Source organism: Podarcis bocagei (genome assembly GCF_964188305.1).
Source record: "Podarcis bocagei genome assembly, chromosome: 7".
NCBI classification, from domain to species: Eukaryota; Metazoa; Chordata; class Lepidosauria; order Squamata; family Lacertidae; genus Podarcis; species Podarcis bocagei.
This window is the reverse complement of record NC_138132.1, coordinates 73861907-73880392: the sequence shown is the minus strand read 5'-3', so window position 1 is coordinate 73880392 and position 18486 is coordinate 73861907. Positions and strand designations below refer to the sequence as shown.

Sequence of the window (18486 nt, the reverse complement as noted above, 5' to 3'; positions counted from 1 at the left end):
GGAACCGGAAGGGGCGGAGACGGCGCCTGCGCAGTGTGAGCGGTGCTGGGTCCGCGTGTGCTCCGCTGCTTGCTGCCTGCCGGCTGGGCTGCAAAAAGCAGAGCGACGCTCATGTCGTGGCTCTTCGGGCTGAACCGCGGCGGCGGCGGAGATGCGGGCCTGGGAGCTCCCCCCGGGGCCCCGCCGCTGCCGCCTTCGCCGGCGGGGGCCTCTGGGGAAGGGCCGGGCGAAGGGGGCCGCCCCAAGGACAAATGGAGCAACTTCGACCCCACCGGCCTGGAGCGCGCGGCCAAGGCTGCCAGGGAGCTGGACGCCTCCCGTGAGTCGGAGGAGGGAGGGGAGGAAAGCCAGCGCCGCGGGCAGGCCTAGGCCCTACTCGGGAGTAGACCCGCTGAAGTTAATGAAGGCACGGCTAACTTGGGGCCATTGATTTCAGTGGGTCTACTATGAATAGGACTTAGTTGGATGCACACACAAAAACACCCTTTAATACGTGGGGCACGAATGCATGAGCGTGTGGTGGGCAGGTGCTGGGAGTGTATGGGTTCCAGGTGGAGCAGGGAGATGACCGTAGTGTAGAAGGAAGGTCATGTGTAATAATAATGATAATTTATACCCTGCCCATCTGGCTGAGTTTCCCCAGCCACTCTGGGCAGCTCCCAATCAAATGTTAAAAACAGTACAGCGTTAAATATTAAAAACTTCCCTGAACAGGGCTGCCTTCAGATGTCTTTTAAAGATAGGATAGCTGCTTATTTCCTTCACTTCTGAAGGGAGGGTGTTCCACAGGGTGGGCGCCACTGCCGAGAAGGCCCTCTGTCTGGTTCCCTGTAACCTCACTTCTCGCAGTGAGGGAACCACCAGAAGGCCCTTGGCGCTGGATCTCAGTGTCCGGGCTGAACAATGGGGGTGGAGACGCTCCTTAAGGTATACAGGACCGAGGCCATTTAGGGCTTTAAAGGTCAGCACCTTTGTAAGGGGGGGGGTGATAGGCTGGTTGGATCTACAGGGCTGGAGCGCTTCTTTGAAAAGCAGGGTGTGAGGGCAATAAGAGTGTGTGCGTGTAAAGGGTTAACTGGATCTAAAGGATGCCCACCCTCAAAAATCCATTCTTTAAAACGCTAGGGTGGCAAAAGCCACATGTGAGCTGCATCTGCAAGGTCCTCTCTCGTGTTCCCCAGCAGCTCTGTTTTTACAGGACAGAAATGGGAAATTCATAAACCAGGCTCCAGAAACTGCTGCAAAATGCCAGAAATGTGAGTCTGAGGGCACATTTCTGAAGCGGCGTTTGTGCCCTCATGTTTCAAACTCTGGAGAGCCGTGTTGCAGTTTCCCCAACAGTGGTTGCATCAGTGCTCAGCCGAGGGAGGGTTGCCCTTTGACCTTGCATCTGTCATGTGACTCCAGCAGGCTCTGTAAATGTTCAGCAAATGTTCAGCAGCTCTAAGATCTCTTTGTTACAGCAGAGGTTAGCCAGAGGGGCTGCGTTGCCCCAGAATTATTGCTATTATTATTTTATTTATTTACTTTCTGTACCACCCTTCATCATAGGATCACAGGGCAGTTCACAATATAAAAACACAAAAGCATGTAGCATAGTAACACAAAAACCCAAAAGGTTGTATAGAAGAGAATGAGGCCCTCAGGTCAAAAATTTTCTGAAACTCCTGATTTATAGGTTTGGTCCATACTTAGTTATGCTTAGAGTAGGCCTATTGGAGTCAGTGGGGCCTGGGAGAAACCTGCTCCGTCTTAACCTCAATTACCTTTGAGAATTACAGTGGTACCTCTGGTTACATACTTAATTCGTTCCGGAGGTCCGTTCTTAACCTGAAACTGTTCTTAACCTGAAACTGTTCTTAACCTGAAGCACCACTTTAGCTAATGGGGCCTCCCGCTGCTACCGTGACGCCAGAGCATGATTTCTGTTCTCATCCTGAAGCAAAGTTCTTAACCCGAGGTACTATTTCTGGGTTAGCGGAGTCTGTAACCTGAAGTGTATGTAACCTGAAACGTATGTAACCCGAGGTACCACTGTACTTATTTCTTGTTATTTGTGCTGCCTGAAAACTGTGCCTCAATGTCTGAACTGCAGATGAGAGACAGTGTTCCAACTTCACTCACCTACCTTGAAGGGCCAGCGCAAGCTTTGCAGAGGAGCTTTCATTCCTAAGAGAAGACTGTGAGTTAGGCTCGAATTAGGCTGTATCTGCACCTTACATTTAAAGCAGCATCATGCCACTTTAAACCGTTGTGACTTCCCCAAAAGAATCCTAGGAGTTGTCGTTTATTAACGGTGCTGAAAATTGTTAAGAGACCCTCTATTCCCCCTCACAGAGCTACAATTCCCAATGTTCCCAGGGAAGAGGGATTGATTAAACCACTAAGGGAACTGTAGCTGCTGGGGGGGTGGTGGTCTCCTAACAACTATCTTCTCCTGTGGGAAACCATGCCTACTTGACGCAGTGTTGATACTCCTTTTAAATGTATAGAGCAGATGCTACTAAGGGAACTGTAGCTGCTGGGGGGGGGGGTCTGATCAGAACCTTTGCTGTGCTCACACTAGGCTGTGGTCACCCAGCTCTTGTACAGAGGAATGTCAGGTGGCGGTGGGTCAATTTCTTTACAGCTTAAACGGACTAACTGGGACACGCTCTTTTCTAGGACATGCGAAAGAGGCCCTCCACATGGCCCAGTTGCAGGAACAGACCCTCCAGTTAGAACAGCAATCCAAGCTGAAGGTAAGCCCAGTTCTGGTACCCAAATTGCACTGTGTGATCGCCTTTACCTTTTGTTGTTGTTTCTTTGTGGCGTCATATCTCTGTTCTAGAGGCCATGCTCTCAGATTCTGTGTCTGGCATCTTCAGTACCAAAGATCACAGCAAGGCTATGAAAGACCTTTGCTTTAGCAGACAAGCCATGGCTTAGTTGCAGGGCATCTGTTGATGTGCAGAAGATCCTGGGTCTAATCCCTGGCATCTCCAGGTAGGGGTAGATCTGAAACCCTGGAAAGCTGCCATTCAGCATAGACAATCCTGATTCAGTATAAGTCAGCATCCTACGATTCAACCCTCAATCGCTTTCCCTTTAAATTTTGGCGGAAGGGCCATAGCTCAGTCTACGGTTTAGTCCCCAGCATCTCCAGGTAGGAATGAGATAGACTCCTGGCTGAGATCTGGGAAGATACTGCTGGTCAGCGTATTCAATGCTTGGGTAGATGGACAAAATAGACCAAGCATAGGCAAACTCGGCCCTCCAGATTTTTTGGGGCTACAACTCCCATCATCCCTGCCCATTGCACGTGTTGGCTAGGGATGGTGGGAGTTGTAGTCCCAAAACATTTGGAGGGCCGAGTTAGCCTATGCCTGAAATAGACCAATAGGGGAAGGGCTATAGCTTAGCAAAAAAGCACCATGTAGCATGAAAATGCCTCAGGTTCAGTCCCGGACATTTCCAGGTACAGCTGGGAACACGCCCTGTCCAAAGCGCTGGAGAGCGGCTAGCAGTTAGTGCAGACTATACTTGGTTAAAGGCAGATTCCCGTGTTCTTGGAGAAACCCTCAGAGCTTTTGCCAATGAGAAAAGACAGTGAATAAAGCATTTTTTATTTATTTTGCAGAATATTTTTATCTCATGTTGCTTACTCTGCTGCCAGTATTTTTGTTTCGTTTTTAAGTTGGCTTCATTAGTTGTTGTTCTTTAGTGTGTGTTTTTTAGTGTATTAAATGCGTTAATGTATTTTATTATTTCTGCCTGTGTTTGTCGATTTGGCATACTCGTATCCTGCTGTCGAAAAGGCTTGCATGACAGTTACTTAAAGCAAGACAGCCCCCACCCTCACCCTGGCTTAACAAACTAAAAACTACACAACACTAAAGGAAAAAGGAATGAGGAGGGAAGAGGAAATAAACTTTGATCCTAATTCTTAAAAGTTAAAACAGTAGTTATTTTAATGACTGGGTGGAATGGATATAGTTCAGGGACAGGAGGAATCTAATGGGACTGGACTTTTCCCACTGTGGCAGCCTGCTGGAATTCCATGTTATCATTCATATGATATATAAATGAGGATCCTTCAGCATTTCGAAAGGAAAGGCGGTGGTGATGACAATGGTATTAAGTTAAGATAATTGGCACCTGGATAGGGTGCTCCAGTTTTCAAAGCCCTTCTAGTGCATTATTTAGTTGTAATTCTTACAGCAACCTTGTAAGGTAGATCAGTATTATCTCCCCATACAGTGGTACCTCGGGTTACATACGCTTCAGGTTACATACACCAGGTTACAGACTCCGCTAACCCAGAAATAGTGCTTCAGGTTAAGAACTTTGCTTCAGGATGAGAACAGAAATCGTGCTCCAGTGGCGTGGCAGCAGCAGGAGGCCCCATTAGCTAAAGTGGTGCTTCAGGTTAAGAACAGTTTCAGGTTAAGTACGGACCTCCAGAACAAATTAAGTACTTAACCCGAGGTACCACTGTACTGCAAATGGAGTGACTAAGAGAGAGTGAGAGCACTTTTCCTATGACCACCTAGAAGAGCAGGTGTGGGGAAACCTCTGACCCACCAGACATTTGTGCTGAACCACAACTTCTATCATCCCCAGCCATTGAATAGGCATGCTGGGGTTGATGGGAGTTGTAGTCCAGCAACATCTGGAGGGCCAGAGGTTCCCCACACCTGACCTAGAGAGTTCATGGCAGAGGCAAGATTCGAACAGGGAACTTCCTGATTTACAGCTCATTAGCCTCCAATATTATCCTTTTTTTCCAGCGAGGCACCCCTCCCCAACTGGAAAAGAATCCTTGGGGTCTTTTCAGAGGTTTGTCATTGACTAGGACCATAATAGTGGACAAGGTTCCATGAACAGGCCGTGCATCTCCTATTGATCTTTCTCTTCCTATCCAAAGGAATATGAGGCTGCCATAGAGCAGCTGAAGAACGAGCAGATTCGTGTGCAAGCTGAGGAAAGGAGGAAGACGCTTACCGAAGAGACAAGGCAGCAGCAAGCGGTACAAGGCTGGCTTTTGTTATTTATTTCGTTAGTAGCATGGATAAACTTTTATATTTGTGTGTGTGTGTAAAAAAATCAATGTGTAATATATTTATACACATGTTTGTTAAAAAATACAGTATCATTAACTAACATGGAAAGGCAGACGGGAGTAAAAAAAAAACCCCATTGATAGGTATTTAATTTTATGTTGTAATGGCTTTGAAGGCAGGGGTTTTTTGTACTTAACAGAATTAATTCATATTGCTATTTTAATTTCATCATAAAGGTTTGAAAAAATTCATAATCAAAGTTTGAAATTTTATTTTACCTTTATAAAAAATGCTTGAAAATTATATATATTCCATTAATCCAGAGGTTACTTCGCAAAACCGTGTTTGCTTGGTTCACTGTGTTCTTGTGTATGGAATTGATTTTCCATGTATGTTTTTTCCCCCCTACCACCATGAAGAGAGCGCAGTACCAAGACAAGCTGGCCAGGCAACGCTACGAAGACCAACTGCGACAGCAGGTCAGTCCCGTCCGTCTCCTGAAAATGTCCTCCCATTTTTCCATTTGTGCTTAGACTGCCGTGAGTTGCAGGGACAAAATCAAAGCTTTTGTTGCCGGAAAAGAGGGAAGGTCTAGAATTCTTAATTGAAATATGCCTCTAGAGCTAGCAACCCTGAACCCATCTACTTCTTCTTTGAAAACGTTGTGCAAATAGGGTTCCCTGCGATTTATCAGCATGCTTTGAGTCATACAGTCACTCACGCAGAGATGCGGCAGAGAGCTTCCTTTCTGAATGCACTGTTATTTGCAGGATTTATGTGCTGTTTCTCGGAAAGACTTCACAAAGAAGTTTCACCAGATTATGAAAGGAAAGCATCAGCTTGTTTGTTTTTTAAAGAAAGTTGCAAAAAAATGGAAAAAATAAGTTGTTTGTTTAGAAAAAAAGCTTTTATTGCTGCTTCTCCCCCTCAGGGAAGGACGGTCCTTCAGGTGGTAGTTGGGAGAAGAGAGGCCACGATGGGAACTGGTTGGCAACAGTTCCTGCTTCCATTAGCCTTTGGTCCAGGGATGGGGGAACCTTTGACCCTCCAGATGTTACTGGACTCAAAGTCCCATCGTCCCTGACCCCAAGAGCCATGCCAGCAGGGGCTGATGGGAGATGGAATTCAACAATATCTGGAGAGCAACAGGTTAGGAACATATGAAGCCCCCCTTTTGCAGAGCAAGGACATTAGGCCTGTCTACACTGACTGGCAGCAGCTCCCCAGGATTTCAGAAAGGGGCTCTCTACCAGCCCTACTTAGGCATACTTGGGATTGAAGCTGGACCCTTCAGCATGCAAAGCAGATGCTCTACCACTGAGCTGTGTCCCTCCCCACCCACTTTAAATGGAATCCGTTTAGCGCCTTCCCCTCCTTCAGGCTTTGAAACGACACTAAAGGCTCCCATCTTAATTCAGAAAATATGTGCTTCTGCTGTCAAGAGTTTGGGTAGCCCTGGATTCGCATTTTCCACTGACCTTTCAACTCCTGTGACAAACTTAGAACACACAAACAAGTGCCTATAAACGTAGACTCGCCATGCACAAATTTAACGACACTTGGAATTCATTTTTTATAAACACTGTATTAGGTTACATCAGGGGTCAGCAACCTTTTTCAGCTGTGGGCCAGTCCACCGTCCCTCAGACGATGTGGGGGGCCGGACTATATTTTGGAGAAAAAAATCTGAACGAATTCCTATGCCCCACAAATAACCCAGAGATGCATTTTAAATAGAAGCACACATTCTACTCATGTAAAAACACACTGATTCCCAGACCGTCGGCAGGCCAGATTGAGAAGGCGATTGGGCCGGATCCAGCCCCCGGGCATTAGTTTGCCTACCCCTGGGTTACATTTAGGTAAACTACAATAACAATCATGTAATGTTTATAAGTCCCCCCCCCCCTTTTTCACATCTTATTTTACCTTGTGCCCTTATAACTTTGTACTTCTTATTTCTCAATAAAGAATATAAAAGAAAACCTCTTGGTTGACCCCACTTTGTGATTTCTCTCCCTCCAGCAACTCCTAAATGAAGAGAACTTGAGGAAGCAGGAGGAATCAGTCCAGAAGCAGGAGGCAATGAGGCGTGGTAAGTGTCAAATCTTAGGAGTGGGTCCTCTTTGGCGGCTACAAGCCACAATGGCCATGCTCTGCTGCCACAATGGCTATGCTCTGGTATATGCCTCCATATACCAGCTGCTGGAAAACACAGCTCTTGTTCTCGGGTCCTGCTTGTGGGCTTCCAGTTAAAGGCGTCCAGCTAGCTACTGCAAGAACAGGATGCTGAACTAGAGGTGCAGGGCTATCCTTGCATTCTGATGACGCTGGAAGCAAAGCAATAGGACTCCCATAGCCACGCAAAGAGACACCATTTGCTCTTTCAGTTACGGTTTGGGGGCGAGGGTGTGCCACCCACATTTTCTGAGCCGCGAAGAGCAAAGAGCCTCCCACAGGCCCAAGGAAGGCAAAGCTGTTTCCTTTTTCTTTTCCGGGTTGGCGGGGGGGGGGGAGGGACAGCTCACACAGGCTAGTAGTTGAAAAACCACCTTTAGCATCCTTGGTGGATGAAGGCAGATGCTAGCGGTGCCTCTGTCTGCCGTTCTTCCAGCTACCGTGGAGCGGGAGATGGAGCTCCGGCACAAGAATGAGATGCTACGGATCGAGGCCGAGGCACGCGCCCGTGCGAAAGCCGAGCGGGAGAACGCCGACCTCATCCGGGAGCAGATCCGGTTAAAAGCAGCCGAGCATCGCCAGACGGTGCTTGATTCCCTCAAGTACGTTTGAACAAACCTATTTCATTCCTTTGCATGCAGGCCTGTGGTTTTGCAACTGCAGCGTCTTTCCTTTCCAGACACCCCTCCTTCCTCTTCCAGCTCCTCCCCATCTCCCATAATTGGGAGCTGCCCTCTTCTCCACCATCAAACTCTTTACAGTCGTACCCTGGATCCCGAACGCCTTGCGAGTCGAACGGTTTGGCTTCCTAACACCGCAAACCCGGAAGTGAATGTTCTGGTTTGCAAAAGTTCTTTGGAACTAAAACATCTGACAGGGCTTCCGCAGCTTCTGATTGGTTGCAGGAGCTTCATGCAGACAATCGGAAGCTGCGCCTTGGTTTGTGAACATTTTGGAAGTCGAACCGACTTCCGGAATGGATTCCGTTCAACTTATGAGGTACCACTGTATTCACTATTATTGATTAATTAAATTTGTATACTGCCCTGTACTCACAAGTCTTGGGGCAGTTCACAACATAAAATCACAAGATAAAAACACAAGATACGTAATAAAAAATAAATAAATGTACAACCCAAGATCCAAACCCTTGACTGAAATGAACTAATCAAGCCACCGAGTTTATTTATTTATTTGATATATTTATATTCCACCTTTCTCTCAAGCTTGGATTCAAGGCGGCCTACAGCATTTAGGAACACTGGCTATAAAATGCAGAGTAATGAAAACGAGCTAGTTGAGAACAATAATCAAAGTAGAGTACGGCGTATCTGATACCAGGGATTAAAATGTAATTTGCCCTGATAGCAGCCCAGAGACCAGCATCGTCTGAACCTTAGTTTCCCATAGGCCTGTCTGAACAGGAAGCACTTAGGCTGCTAGTGGAAAAGATAACAAAGAAGGAGCCAGTCTTAACTGTTCTTGGGAGGAAATTCCATGTTGTGGGAGCGACCACGGAAAAGGCCCTGTCTCGCGTCATCACCAACCATGCTCCTGGTGTTGATGGGACCGAGAGGAGGTGCTCATTTGAGGATCAGTTCCAGCTTGCGGCCTGATGTGAGGGTGATGGTAGCTCTCTTTGCCTCCTTCTTGACATCTCTTGCTCGTTTGTCTCCCTAGGACTGCTGGGACGTTGTTTGGAGAAGGGTTTCGTGCCTTTGTGACTGACTGGGACAAAGTGACAGCTACGGTGAGCCAGGGTCTGGTGGGCAGAGGCACTGTGCAAAGGTCAAATACTCGGTTTCTCTCTCCGTGGCCTGGGAGTGGGAGGTGACCAGGGAGCTGCTGAAGTAGAGAGAGAAGGGAAGCAGAAAGAAATTGGGAGGGGACGTAGCTTACTGGCAGAGCACTCGCTTTCCATGCAAAAGGTCCCAGGTTCAATGCCCACAGCATCTCTCTTAGTAGGTGGGGAAAGCTGCTCTGAAACCCTGGAGAGCTGCTGCCAGCCAGTGTAGACAGTACTGAGTTCGAGGGTATAATAAGTTACGAGAATACTCATATCAATATACTTCACTGGGAATACTTTTAAACGTTTATCTAGTTAAGTTCAGTGTAACAAATTTTATTCCTTCTTCTTTATCTCTCTGTTTAGTTTTTGTTTTGCATTGTCTTTGTATGATTGCAAAACAGTTTCATGGTGGGTGGGATACAAAATGTCTTTATATTAGAATATATACCATTTATTAGAACATATAAACACACACACACAAATGCACGAGATCGGACACAGTTTTGCACAGAAGGTAGGCCATGGCTGGCCCTCCCATTATAAGAAGAGCAAAATCTTCACACAGAGAAATAAACAGTCCATCTGTTCTCAGCCAAAGTCTTTCCCACTTCTTCCTTTGGCTTTTCTTTAACTCATCACACAGCATTAAATTCCAAGCTTTAGCATAGGGTAATGCTATATAACAGTTTCACCAAATCATTGAAACACACGCAATTAAAATGTGCAATAAAAACCAGCCCATTGCAACAGCGCAAGGGTTTAGAACAGCAATTAAAACAATTAAAGCAGGAGGATTTATGTTGGGAGATCAGGGGGATGCTTGTCTGAACAGGTGCATCTTCAAGAGCAGATGGGATGTCAGTAATGTATTTTCAGCCGGGAGAGCTTAAAGAGCCTGTTTAAAAAGATGTAAAAGGCTGGGACAGTCACAGGATCAAGTGTTTCCTTGGCGTATGTATAGTTCTGGGTTTTTCCTAGCATGCTGCCCTTATGGTGGAATGAAGTCAGCCTTTCCAAAAAGGGCCTTGAGTCTTCCTTGAGATGACATTCTTTTTTATTTTATATCCTGCCTTTCTCCCAGTGCAGAACCCAAGGCGGTTTGTGGTATAAATTAAAATGAATACAGCTAAAGGCACACCATACATATTTTAAAAACAATAAAATAAGTAATGCTATGAACAATAATAACCATTGGAGCAGCACCCAGGTAAGGCCTAACAATGAGGGCCTGACTCTACCAGGCCTCAGGTATTGGCCTGATCAAAGCCAGAGTAAAATTATCTTTTCACAGATGGTCACTGAAAAGGCCTGGACAGAAAACATAGCGTGTCTGCGGCCTCAGCATTTATTAAACCACAAACCTCATGTACTGGACCAATCAAAGCGGGCATTAGCCTGAGAGCATAGGAGCCAACTCCTTGGGGCCGAGGAGTTTTCATCCCCCCTAATATATTTGAGGGGGCCGGTGCCTCCCCAAAGTTGATGAGCGTTGCCATTCAAATGGTGTGTGCGCACTGCATCATGTGATGGATTATGTGGGGTGGGGCTTCCCTGGCCCCCTCCCCCAATATTTTATTCAGCTTGGCACCCCTGCCTTACAGTAATATACGGTCCTTCAGATAGATATTAAGCGCTACTTGAGAATGTGGGCCCAGACCTATAGGGTTGGGTGGAGGACGGTTTCAAACTGGCTCCAAGCAGTCCCTGTTTCATCAGATATTACGCTGGTGGGAGCTCTATATTTTCGGGAGCGCTAATCAAATGCTGGCTGGTAAGACATAGGAAGAGAATTGTGTAGCAAGCAGCTCTTCCCAGGGTTTTATATAGGAATAGAAACAGGCTTCCCAAAATCCTTCCATGTCTGTTGGGAGTTATTTATCTGTTACAAGGGCGTTGGAAGCTGCCTTACGGCGAGTCATACCATTGGTTTGCCTAGTCCAGCATTGCCAACACTGACTGGCAATGGCTAGGGTTTCAGGCCCAGAGTTTTTCCTAGCCCTAGCTCTGGAGATGCCAGAGATTTGATTTGATTTGATTTTTTTTGAGATGCCAGAGATTGAACCTGGGCTCTTCTGCACACAAATCAGACGCTCTACCAACTGAGCTGTGCCCCTTCCATTCACACTTCCTCCAACGAGTTCAAAACAACGTGCAGTCGTACCTTGGAAATTGAACGGAATCTGTTCTGGAAGTCCGTCCGACTTCCAAAACGCTCAGAAACCAAAGCGTGGCTTCTGATTGGCTGCAGGAAGCTCCTGCAGCCAATCTGAAGCTGCGGAAGCCCCGTCGGACGTTCGGGTCGCAAAGAACATTCGCAAATCGGAACACTCACTTCCGGGTTTGCAGCGTTCAGGAGCCAAAACGTCTGAGTACCAAAGCGTTTGGGAGCCAAGGTATGACTGTACTTGGTTCTCTTCCCCAGCTCCCTCTCTTCTCAAGAACCCTGCAAGGTAGGCGAGGTGGACTGTGACTCCCAGTAAGTCATTTGATGAGTTTCATGACCAAGTGGAGAGTTTTGAGCTTGGGTTTCCCTGGTTGCAGTCCAGCAATCTTAACCATTATAGTGGTACCTTGGGTTAAGAACTTAATTTGTTCTGGAGGTCTGTTCTTAACCTGAAACTGTTCTTAACCTGAAACACCACTTTAGCTAATGGGGCCTTCTGCTGCCGCCGCGCCGCTGGAGCACGATTTCTGTTCTCATCCTGAAGCAAAGTTCTTAACCTGAAGCACGATTTCTGGGTTAGCGGAGTCTGTAACCTGAAGCATGTGTAACCCGAGGTACCACTGTATACCACACTGGTGGTTCCAACAAACCTTTACAATGGGGCAAAAATAAAAAAAAAGGTTTCTTAGAGCTCGTATTTCACCTTGCAGATGGGACACTGAGAGAAGCATTCAGAGAGATGACACTCTTAAACAGGCTTCCTCAAACTCGGCTTCCAGATGTTTTGAGACTACAGTTCCCATCACCCCTGACCACTGGTCCTGCTAGCTAGGGATCATGGGAGTTGTAGGCCAAAAAACATCTGGAGGGCCGAGGTTGAGGAAGCCTGCTCTTAAAGATGGGAGGTCATTGGGGTGGAGAGACATGGTGCGACCTGAGTTTTCTATCCCTCCCTGCATTGGGTTTTTGATACGAACCGTAATTGCATTTTAGGCACACTAGGTAGCGCCTTTGCCGTTTTAGTGGCGCGATCCACCTGCACACAGTCACTACTCCTTCCCCCCTTCCTCCTTTTTTACCACTGCCGGCCTGGTAGTGGAGCTCGAATCGTGCCTTTCGGCTTGCAACTGATCATCAGCTGCTGCCGCAGCGGGAAAGCTGTCGAAGCAACGCTTTTCCCCTCTCTCCCCAATGCCAAAAATATAGCCCTTGTGTAACACTTCGGGCATTAAATGGAACAGGCATCTCTTGAGGCTGCTGGTGTTTCGGATCCCAGCTCCTCCTCACCTCCAGCTCCTTCCCAGCCTGTTTTTGCCGAAAGCCGATGGGCAAGGGAGAGAAGGGGGCCTGCCGCAGTTGCCAGGCAACCGCCAGAGGATTTTCCGCAGCTGCTTCTTGGCCCAGGAGACACTCCCTATCTGTTGTCTGTTTCCAGGTGGAATGAGAAATCCCTTGTGGTGGGAAGACTCAAGCAGCCTAACCCCAGAAAAGGCCAAGAACGGCCTCAGCAGTTTGCTGGGAAATGCACCGTGAATCTCTTGTGTCTCCCCCAAAGGTTGCAAGATTCTCAGGGCAGGTCCCCTCTTGCTTACGTGACTTTGCCAGGCAGGAGTGGGGAGCCTCAGGCCCGGGGGACAGATGTGGCCCTCCAGGCCTCTCTGTCAGGCCCTTGTAACTCTCCCCCAAGCCACACCCCTTGCTGGTGCTTTTTTCACAACCAGAGTGCTTATTAAGCCTGGTGGGAATGCAGCCTGGTAACGCTGATAAGGCCTCTTGCACATTTGCAAAGCTAAGCAGGGTCCGGTATGGTTTCACAGTGGATGGGAGACTGTGTGTTGAGATCCCTGCGTTGCTGGGGGTTTGACTTGATGACCCTTGGAGTCCCTTCCAACTCTACAATTCTGTGATTCTTTTTGTAAAATACAATTTTTATTAAATTTTCAGAATTTCACAAAAACTTAATCACATCTTCGTTCATAGATAGACTTCCCACCCACACCTCTGCAGTGTTTTTATTCAAACCCTTTCCTACTGCATTGTATTTCAAGCTCTTTATCAAAAAACAAGTCCCTCTAATACAATTATTTTGTCATTTTTCTTCCCCTGCTCATATCTCAAATCATGCCAGTGATTTCATTTGACTACAATATTTTTTATAATAGTCCACAAATCGCTTCCACTCTTCTCTAGAAAGTTCATCATTTTGATCAATTAATTTTGCTGTTAGCTTTGCTATTTCTGCTCCGCCCACTTTTGCTTCTGGCCCCGCCCACCACTGCCATGTAATTCTCTCTCCCAAAGGCTGTCACTGCTTTGTTGCCTGTGATTTAGCAACTTGTTTCTAGCCACACCCTCTTTCCAGGCCACACCCCCTTCTCACATTTGCTTCATACCCTCCTTGAGAGTTTTTGCCTGGCTGGAATGTGTCATTGAACTCTGAGCATTTCTCTTGCTTGCCTGGATAGAGGATAGGGAGGCCTCCTATTCTGCTGTGCAACGCTAAAACATATTCTCATTGTTCTGCCCAGTGGCATGTGGCGGAAGGTTGCCCAGAAAGGAATGGCAGTGACTACAGATCACAAGTAGGGGGAACAGAATGCTGGACTACATGTGTCAGTCGCCTGATCCAGCAGATCTCTTCTTATTTTCTCAGTGCAGTCCTTGAGGTGGGGGGCGAAAAAACTCTGTAGCGTGCATGTCAACTTTATATACTGTCTTCCAATGCTTAATGTGCAAGTTGGAACCACTTCAAAACTGACAACAATAAAACAGCAGTATGAAAATCCCCCAATTAATCCGCAGTAACGTATAGAACAGGGGTCAGCAAACTTTTCCAGCAGAGGGCCAGTCCACTGTCCCTCAGACCTTGTGGGGGGCCAGACTTATATTTTGGAGGGGGTGGGAGAACAAATTCCTGTGCTCCACAAATAACCCAGAAATGCATTTTAAATAAAAGGACGCATTCGACTCATGTAAAAACACGCTGATTCCCGGACCGTCCACGGGCCAGATTTAGAAGGTGATTGGGCTGGATCCGGCCCCTGGGCCTTAGTTTGCATACCCATGGTATAGAACAACGCAACACACTGTTCATAACTGGCAAGGACAGTTCAGTGTCGAAAGCCGTCCGTTAATCACCTCTGCAACTTTTTTCTTTGGAACCATGCGATGAAAAGTATTCCTAAGCAGTCAAGGAGACACAAGTTTCGAGATAATTAAACAGCAGCAATCCCTTTTCCATTTCACCAAAATATGGCAGCCAGCTTCTTCCTCCTTAGTCTAAGCATTGCTCTTGTAGAAACCGGCAGCGGGGAGGAGGATGGGGACAGAACTAGAATGAGTTGGCTCTGGCGCCATCTTACTGTTGGGCTCCCTGCTTTCTGCTTCTGAATATCAGATGCGGGAAACCGCAGGAGTAGAGAATCTTGTGCTTCAATCCTGCTTTCAGACTCTGTACTTGAGAGCAGTACATGTGAAAAGGATCTAGGAGTCTTGGTTGACCACAAACTTGACATGAGCCAACAGTGTGACGCGGCAGCTAAAAAAGCCAATGCAATTCTGGGCCTCATCAATAGGAGTATAGCATCTAGATCAAGGGAAGTAATAGTGCCACTGTATTCTGCTCTGGTCAGACCTCACCTGGAGTACTGTGTCCAGTTCTGGGCACCACAGTTCAAGAAGGACACTGACAAACTGGAACGTGTCCAGAGGAGGGCAACCAAAATGGTCAAAGGCCTGGAAACGATGCCTTATGAGGAACGGCTAAGGGAGCTGGGCATGTTTAGCCTGGAGAAGAGGAGGTTAAGGGGTGATATGATAGCCATGTTCAAATATATAAAAGGATGCCACATAGAGGAGGGAGAAAGGTTGTTTTCTGCTGCTCCAGAGAAGCGGACACGGAGTAATGGATCCAAACTACAAGAAAGAAGATTCCACCTAAACATTAGGAAGAACTTCCTGACCGTAAGAGCTGTTCGACAGTGGAATTTGCTGCCAAGGAGTGTGGTGGAGTCTCCTACTTTGGAGGTCTTTAAGCAGAGGCTTGACAACCATATGCCAGGAGTGCTCTGATGGTGTTTCCTGCTTGGCAGGGGGTTGGACTCGATGGCCCTTGTGGTCTCTTCCAACTCTATGATTCCCAGGGGCCTCTGGCTGGCCAGTGCGGGAGCAGGACGCTGGACAAAATGGGCCATTGGCTTAATTCATCTCTTCGTATGTTCAGCCTGACCATTGGGGGGTAGATGGGATTTGGAGCCCATCAAATCACAGTGCCGTTTTGAGCAACTTTGCTGTACTGTTGCTTCCCCCCTCCCCTGTTTTCCGTACCTCCTCTTGATCCGGTGTGTATTTTCCTTTAACGAGTGCCGCCGGGCATCAGGAACCTTGGCAAGGGGAGAGAGTGTTTTATGTAGCAGCAGCCAGCCTGAGACTCTTTGATGGCATCGGAACTGCCCGTAGCGAAACAAGGGAGGTCGGGCACCCCATCGAGCCCAGCCTTGCAACCCCTGTGACAGCCGTACCCTGGAGGCGGGTTGAGGAGAAAGGGGGCACGGGTTCATTTGAGCGTGTCGTGGAAGAGAAATCGCCTCTGGTGGGCGCGAGGAAGGAAGCGGGAGACCGTGTTCCGCATCGTGCCTGCGACTCTGGTGAAGTTATTCTGCATAACTCAACAGGCACTGCGAACATCCTGCCAACTGGGACCCTCTGCCTGCAGCTGTAATTTGTTGATGCTCGTGTTAAAAGGGAAGAGAGGAGAGGGAGAGAAGCTCTTAGCGACATCAAAATGGCCCATTAATCAACCCTGGCCTCCCTTTGTTTTTATTATGATTCCTTCAGCTTGAGCAGAGAAGCAAAGAGCATCTGCAGTGGAGGAGCTGGCAGGTTTTTGTTCTCCTAAAGGACAGGAACTGAGATGGAGGGGGGTTAAGGGGCCTTGCAGCATGCGTGTTTCGGGAGCAGAAAGGGGGGAGCAGGGGCTGTGATGAGTCATGCACGCAAGAGACCCGTAAGCCTATCATTTTTGTGCGCATGCACACACACACCAGCAATTTAGGATTGGCTGGCTTAGATTGGAAGTCTGAGGATCCTAGCGTTTTGTCTTTGTCTCAGGTTTCTAGTCCTCACTTTTGCGGTGCAAAAAAATAAAACCTAAGAGGGTTCTTCAGGGCAAGACTTCCACCGTTTCAAACAGAACCGCCTAAGGAGAGCTTTTTCAAACAGCCCAATAGTTTCTTGTCGCATTGCAGGGAGAAAGGTGGGGTGGAATAATAATAATAATAATAATAATTATTATTATTATTATTACTATTATTATTATTATTATTATTATTTAATACTATATCATTTATTGGACTTATTAGTCACATTTTAAACAAAATATAAACTTAGAGCGACTTCAAACATAGAATAGGTGTTATCCATTGGGTGGTATCGAACTTCTGCCCAGCATAGATCCATTGAAGTTAATGGACCTAAGTGAATTATGTCTATTAATTCCAGTGGGTCAGCTCTGGGGGGTGCAAGGCAAACTCCAGAATTCCCCACTCCACCCCAAAACGAAGGCTTTCATTTAGTTTGTATGAAATTCAGATTTGCCAATATCTGCCCATGCCACCCCCAAAAAAGTCTGATTTAAAACATGTTTGTTTGTTTTTAAAAGAACAACAACCATCAGGCAGGTTTGGGGGTTTGTTTGCTTTTTCGTAAATTAACCTTGAACAAAACCGGCAAATCTTCTTTTCCTTCCTTCCTTCCTTCCTTTGACAGGTGGCTGGCCTGACCCTCCTGGCTGTTGGCATTTACAGCGCCAAGAACGCAACTGCGGTCGCTGGACGGTACATTGAGGCCCGCCTGGGCAAGCCGTCGTTGGTGAGGGAAACCTCTCGTTTCACCATCCTGGAAGCTCTCAAGCATCCCATTAAGGTAATCCTTTCTAACATACTGCACGACTCCTCTCATGAGGGGGTGGAATAACCAGGTGGAAGGTACATTCAGCGACATCATAATCAAACGCATTTGTACTTAACTTATTTGTGGCATTTATGTTCCACCTTTTCCCCCAAAAGAGTTTGTCGAGTTCGTGGCCATGCCCTGCCACTACAGATACAGGCAGGAATGCTCCTGAATACCACTTGCTGGAGCCCTCAGGAGCGGAGAATGGTCTTGTCCGCGTGGTCCTGCTTGCAGGTTTCCCCACACACAGTTGGTTGCCCAAGATGCTAGACTAGATGGACTTGATCCAGCAGGACTGTTAGGTTCTTAATTTTCAAGCCCAGGATGATTCTGAATTTATAAACAGAAGGGATTTTACGGGCTGAAACTAATGCACCTGTTATTTAGTTCTATATATGTATGGAGACTTCACTCCGGATTTGTGTAGGGTCTACTCCTTAGCCTTTTCTTCTCCTGAAGATGTCCCTCAAGACAGCAGGTACATACCGTATTTTTTGCTCCATAAGACACACTTTTTTCCTCCTAAAAGGCAAGGTGAAATGTCTGTGTGTCTTATGGAGCGAATGTGTCGATCGCTGGCTCCCTTTCTGGCCCTACCCCCTTGCCCAGGCCTCCATTGCTGAATGTTCTGCAGACGGAGGCTGTTTGTTTCCCCGGCGACATGTGACTGGTTGATTAGATTATCTGTGTGTAAACTGTAGAAACGGCTCCCTTTCCTTTCCTAAAGAAGCTGCAGAACTGTGAGTTGAACCCCATAAAAACAGGATTGTTTCCCTTTGCAAAGTAAGCTCAACAACTTAGAGCTGATCCCCCCTAAGACGGGCTTCCCCCCTTTCCTCCTCTAAAAACTAGGTGCGTCTTATGGAGCAAAAAATACGGTACCTCCTTCTGGCAACTCCTGCAGCCAAGCTGGTGCCAAATGTATTGCTCTGTTTCCCTTTGGTCCACATCAACAAGGCCAAGAACGGGGTCTTGTCGTTTGGGCATCCCAGGACCTCCATACACAGCACTCCAGGTTTGCACCCCAGAAAGGTCATTTTGGTGCTGCTAATGTTGCAAGAACAACATGGGAGGCAGCAGCTACAAGTTACCAGTCACTACAGCCGCAGCAGGTGCTGTGATCCTCAAGCGGCTTGCCTTCACCCCCGGAGACACAACATAGAATCATAGAACTGTAGAATTGGAAGGGATCCTTAGGGTCATCTAGTCCAGGCATAGGCAAACTCCAGCCCTCCAGATGTTTGGGGCTACAACTCCCATCATCCCTGACCACTGGTCCTGTTAGCTAGGGATGATGGGAATTGTAGTCCCTAACATCTGGAGGGGGGGAGTTTGCCTATACCTGATCTAGTCCAAACCCC

General features: G+C 47.3%; 1 protein-coding gene across 1 annotated transcript in view; it reads left to right on the top strand.

Moving 5' to 3' along the window:
• Positions 1 to 56: 56 nt before the first annotated feature.
• The window catches only part of ATAD3A (ATPase family AAA domain containing 3A), a 41139-nt gene continuing 22709 nt past the window's right edge, over positions 57 to 18486 (top strand). The window contains exons 1-8 of the mRNA XM_081201773.1: positions 57 to 319; positions 2665 to 2741; positions 4907 to 5008; positions 5462 to 5521; positions 7068 to 7137; positions 7657 to 7822; positions 8901 to 8970; positions 16940 to 17095. Of these exons, the coding sequence (XP_081057899.1) occupies positions 112 to 319; positions 2665 to 2741; positions 4907 to 5008; positions 5462 to 5521; positions 7068 to 7137; positions 7657 to 7822; positions 8901 to 8970; positions 16940 to 17095 (909 nt within the window). The 5' untranslated portion in view covers positions 57 to 111. The remainder of the gene's footprint in view (positions 320 to 2664; positions 2742 to 4906; positions 5009 to 5461; positions 5522 to 7067; positions 7138 to 7656; positions 7823 to 8900; positions 8971 to 16939; positions 17096 to 18486) is intronic.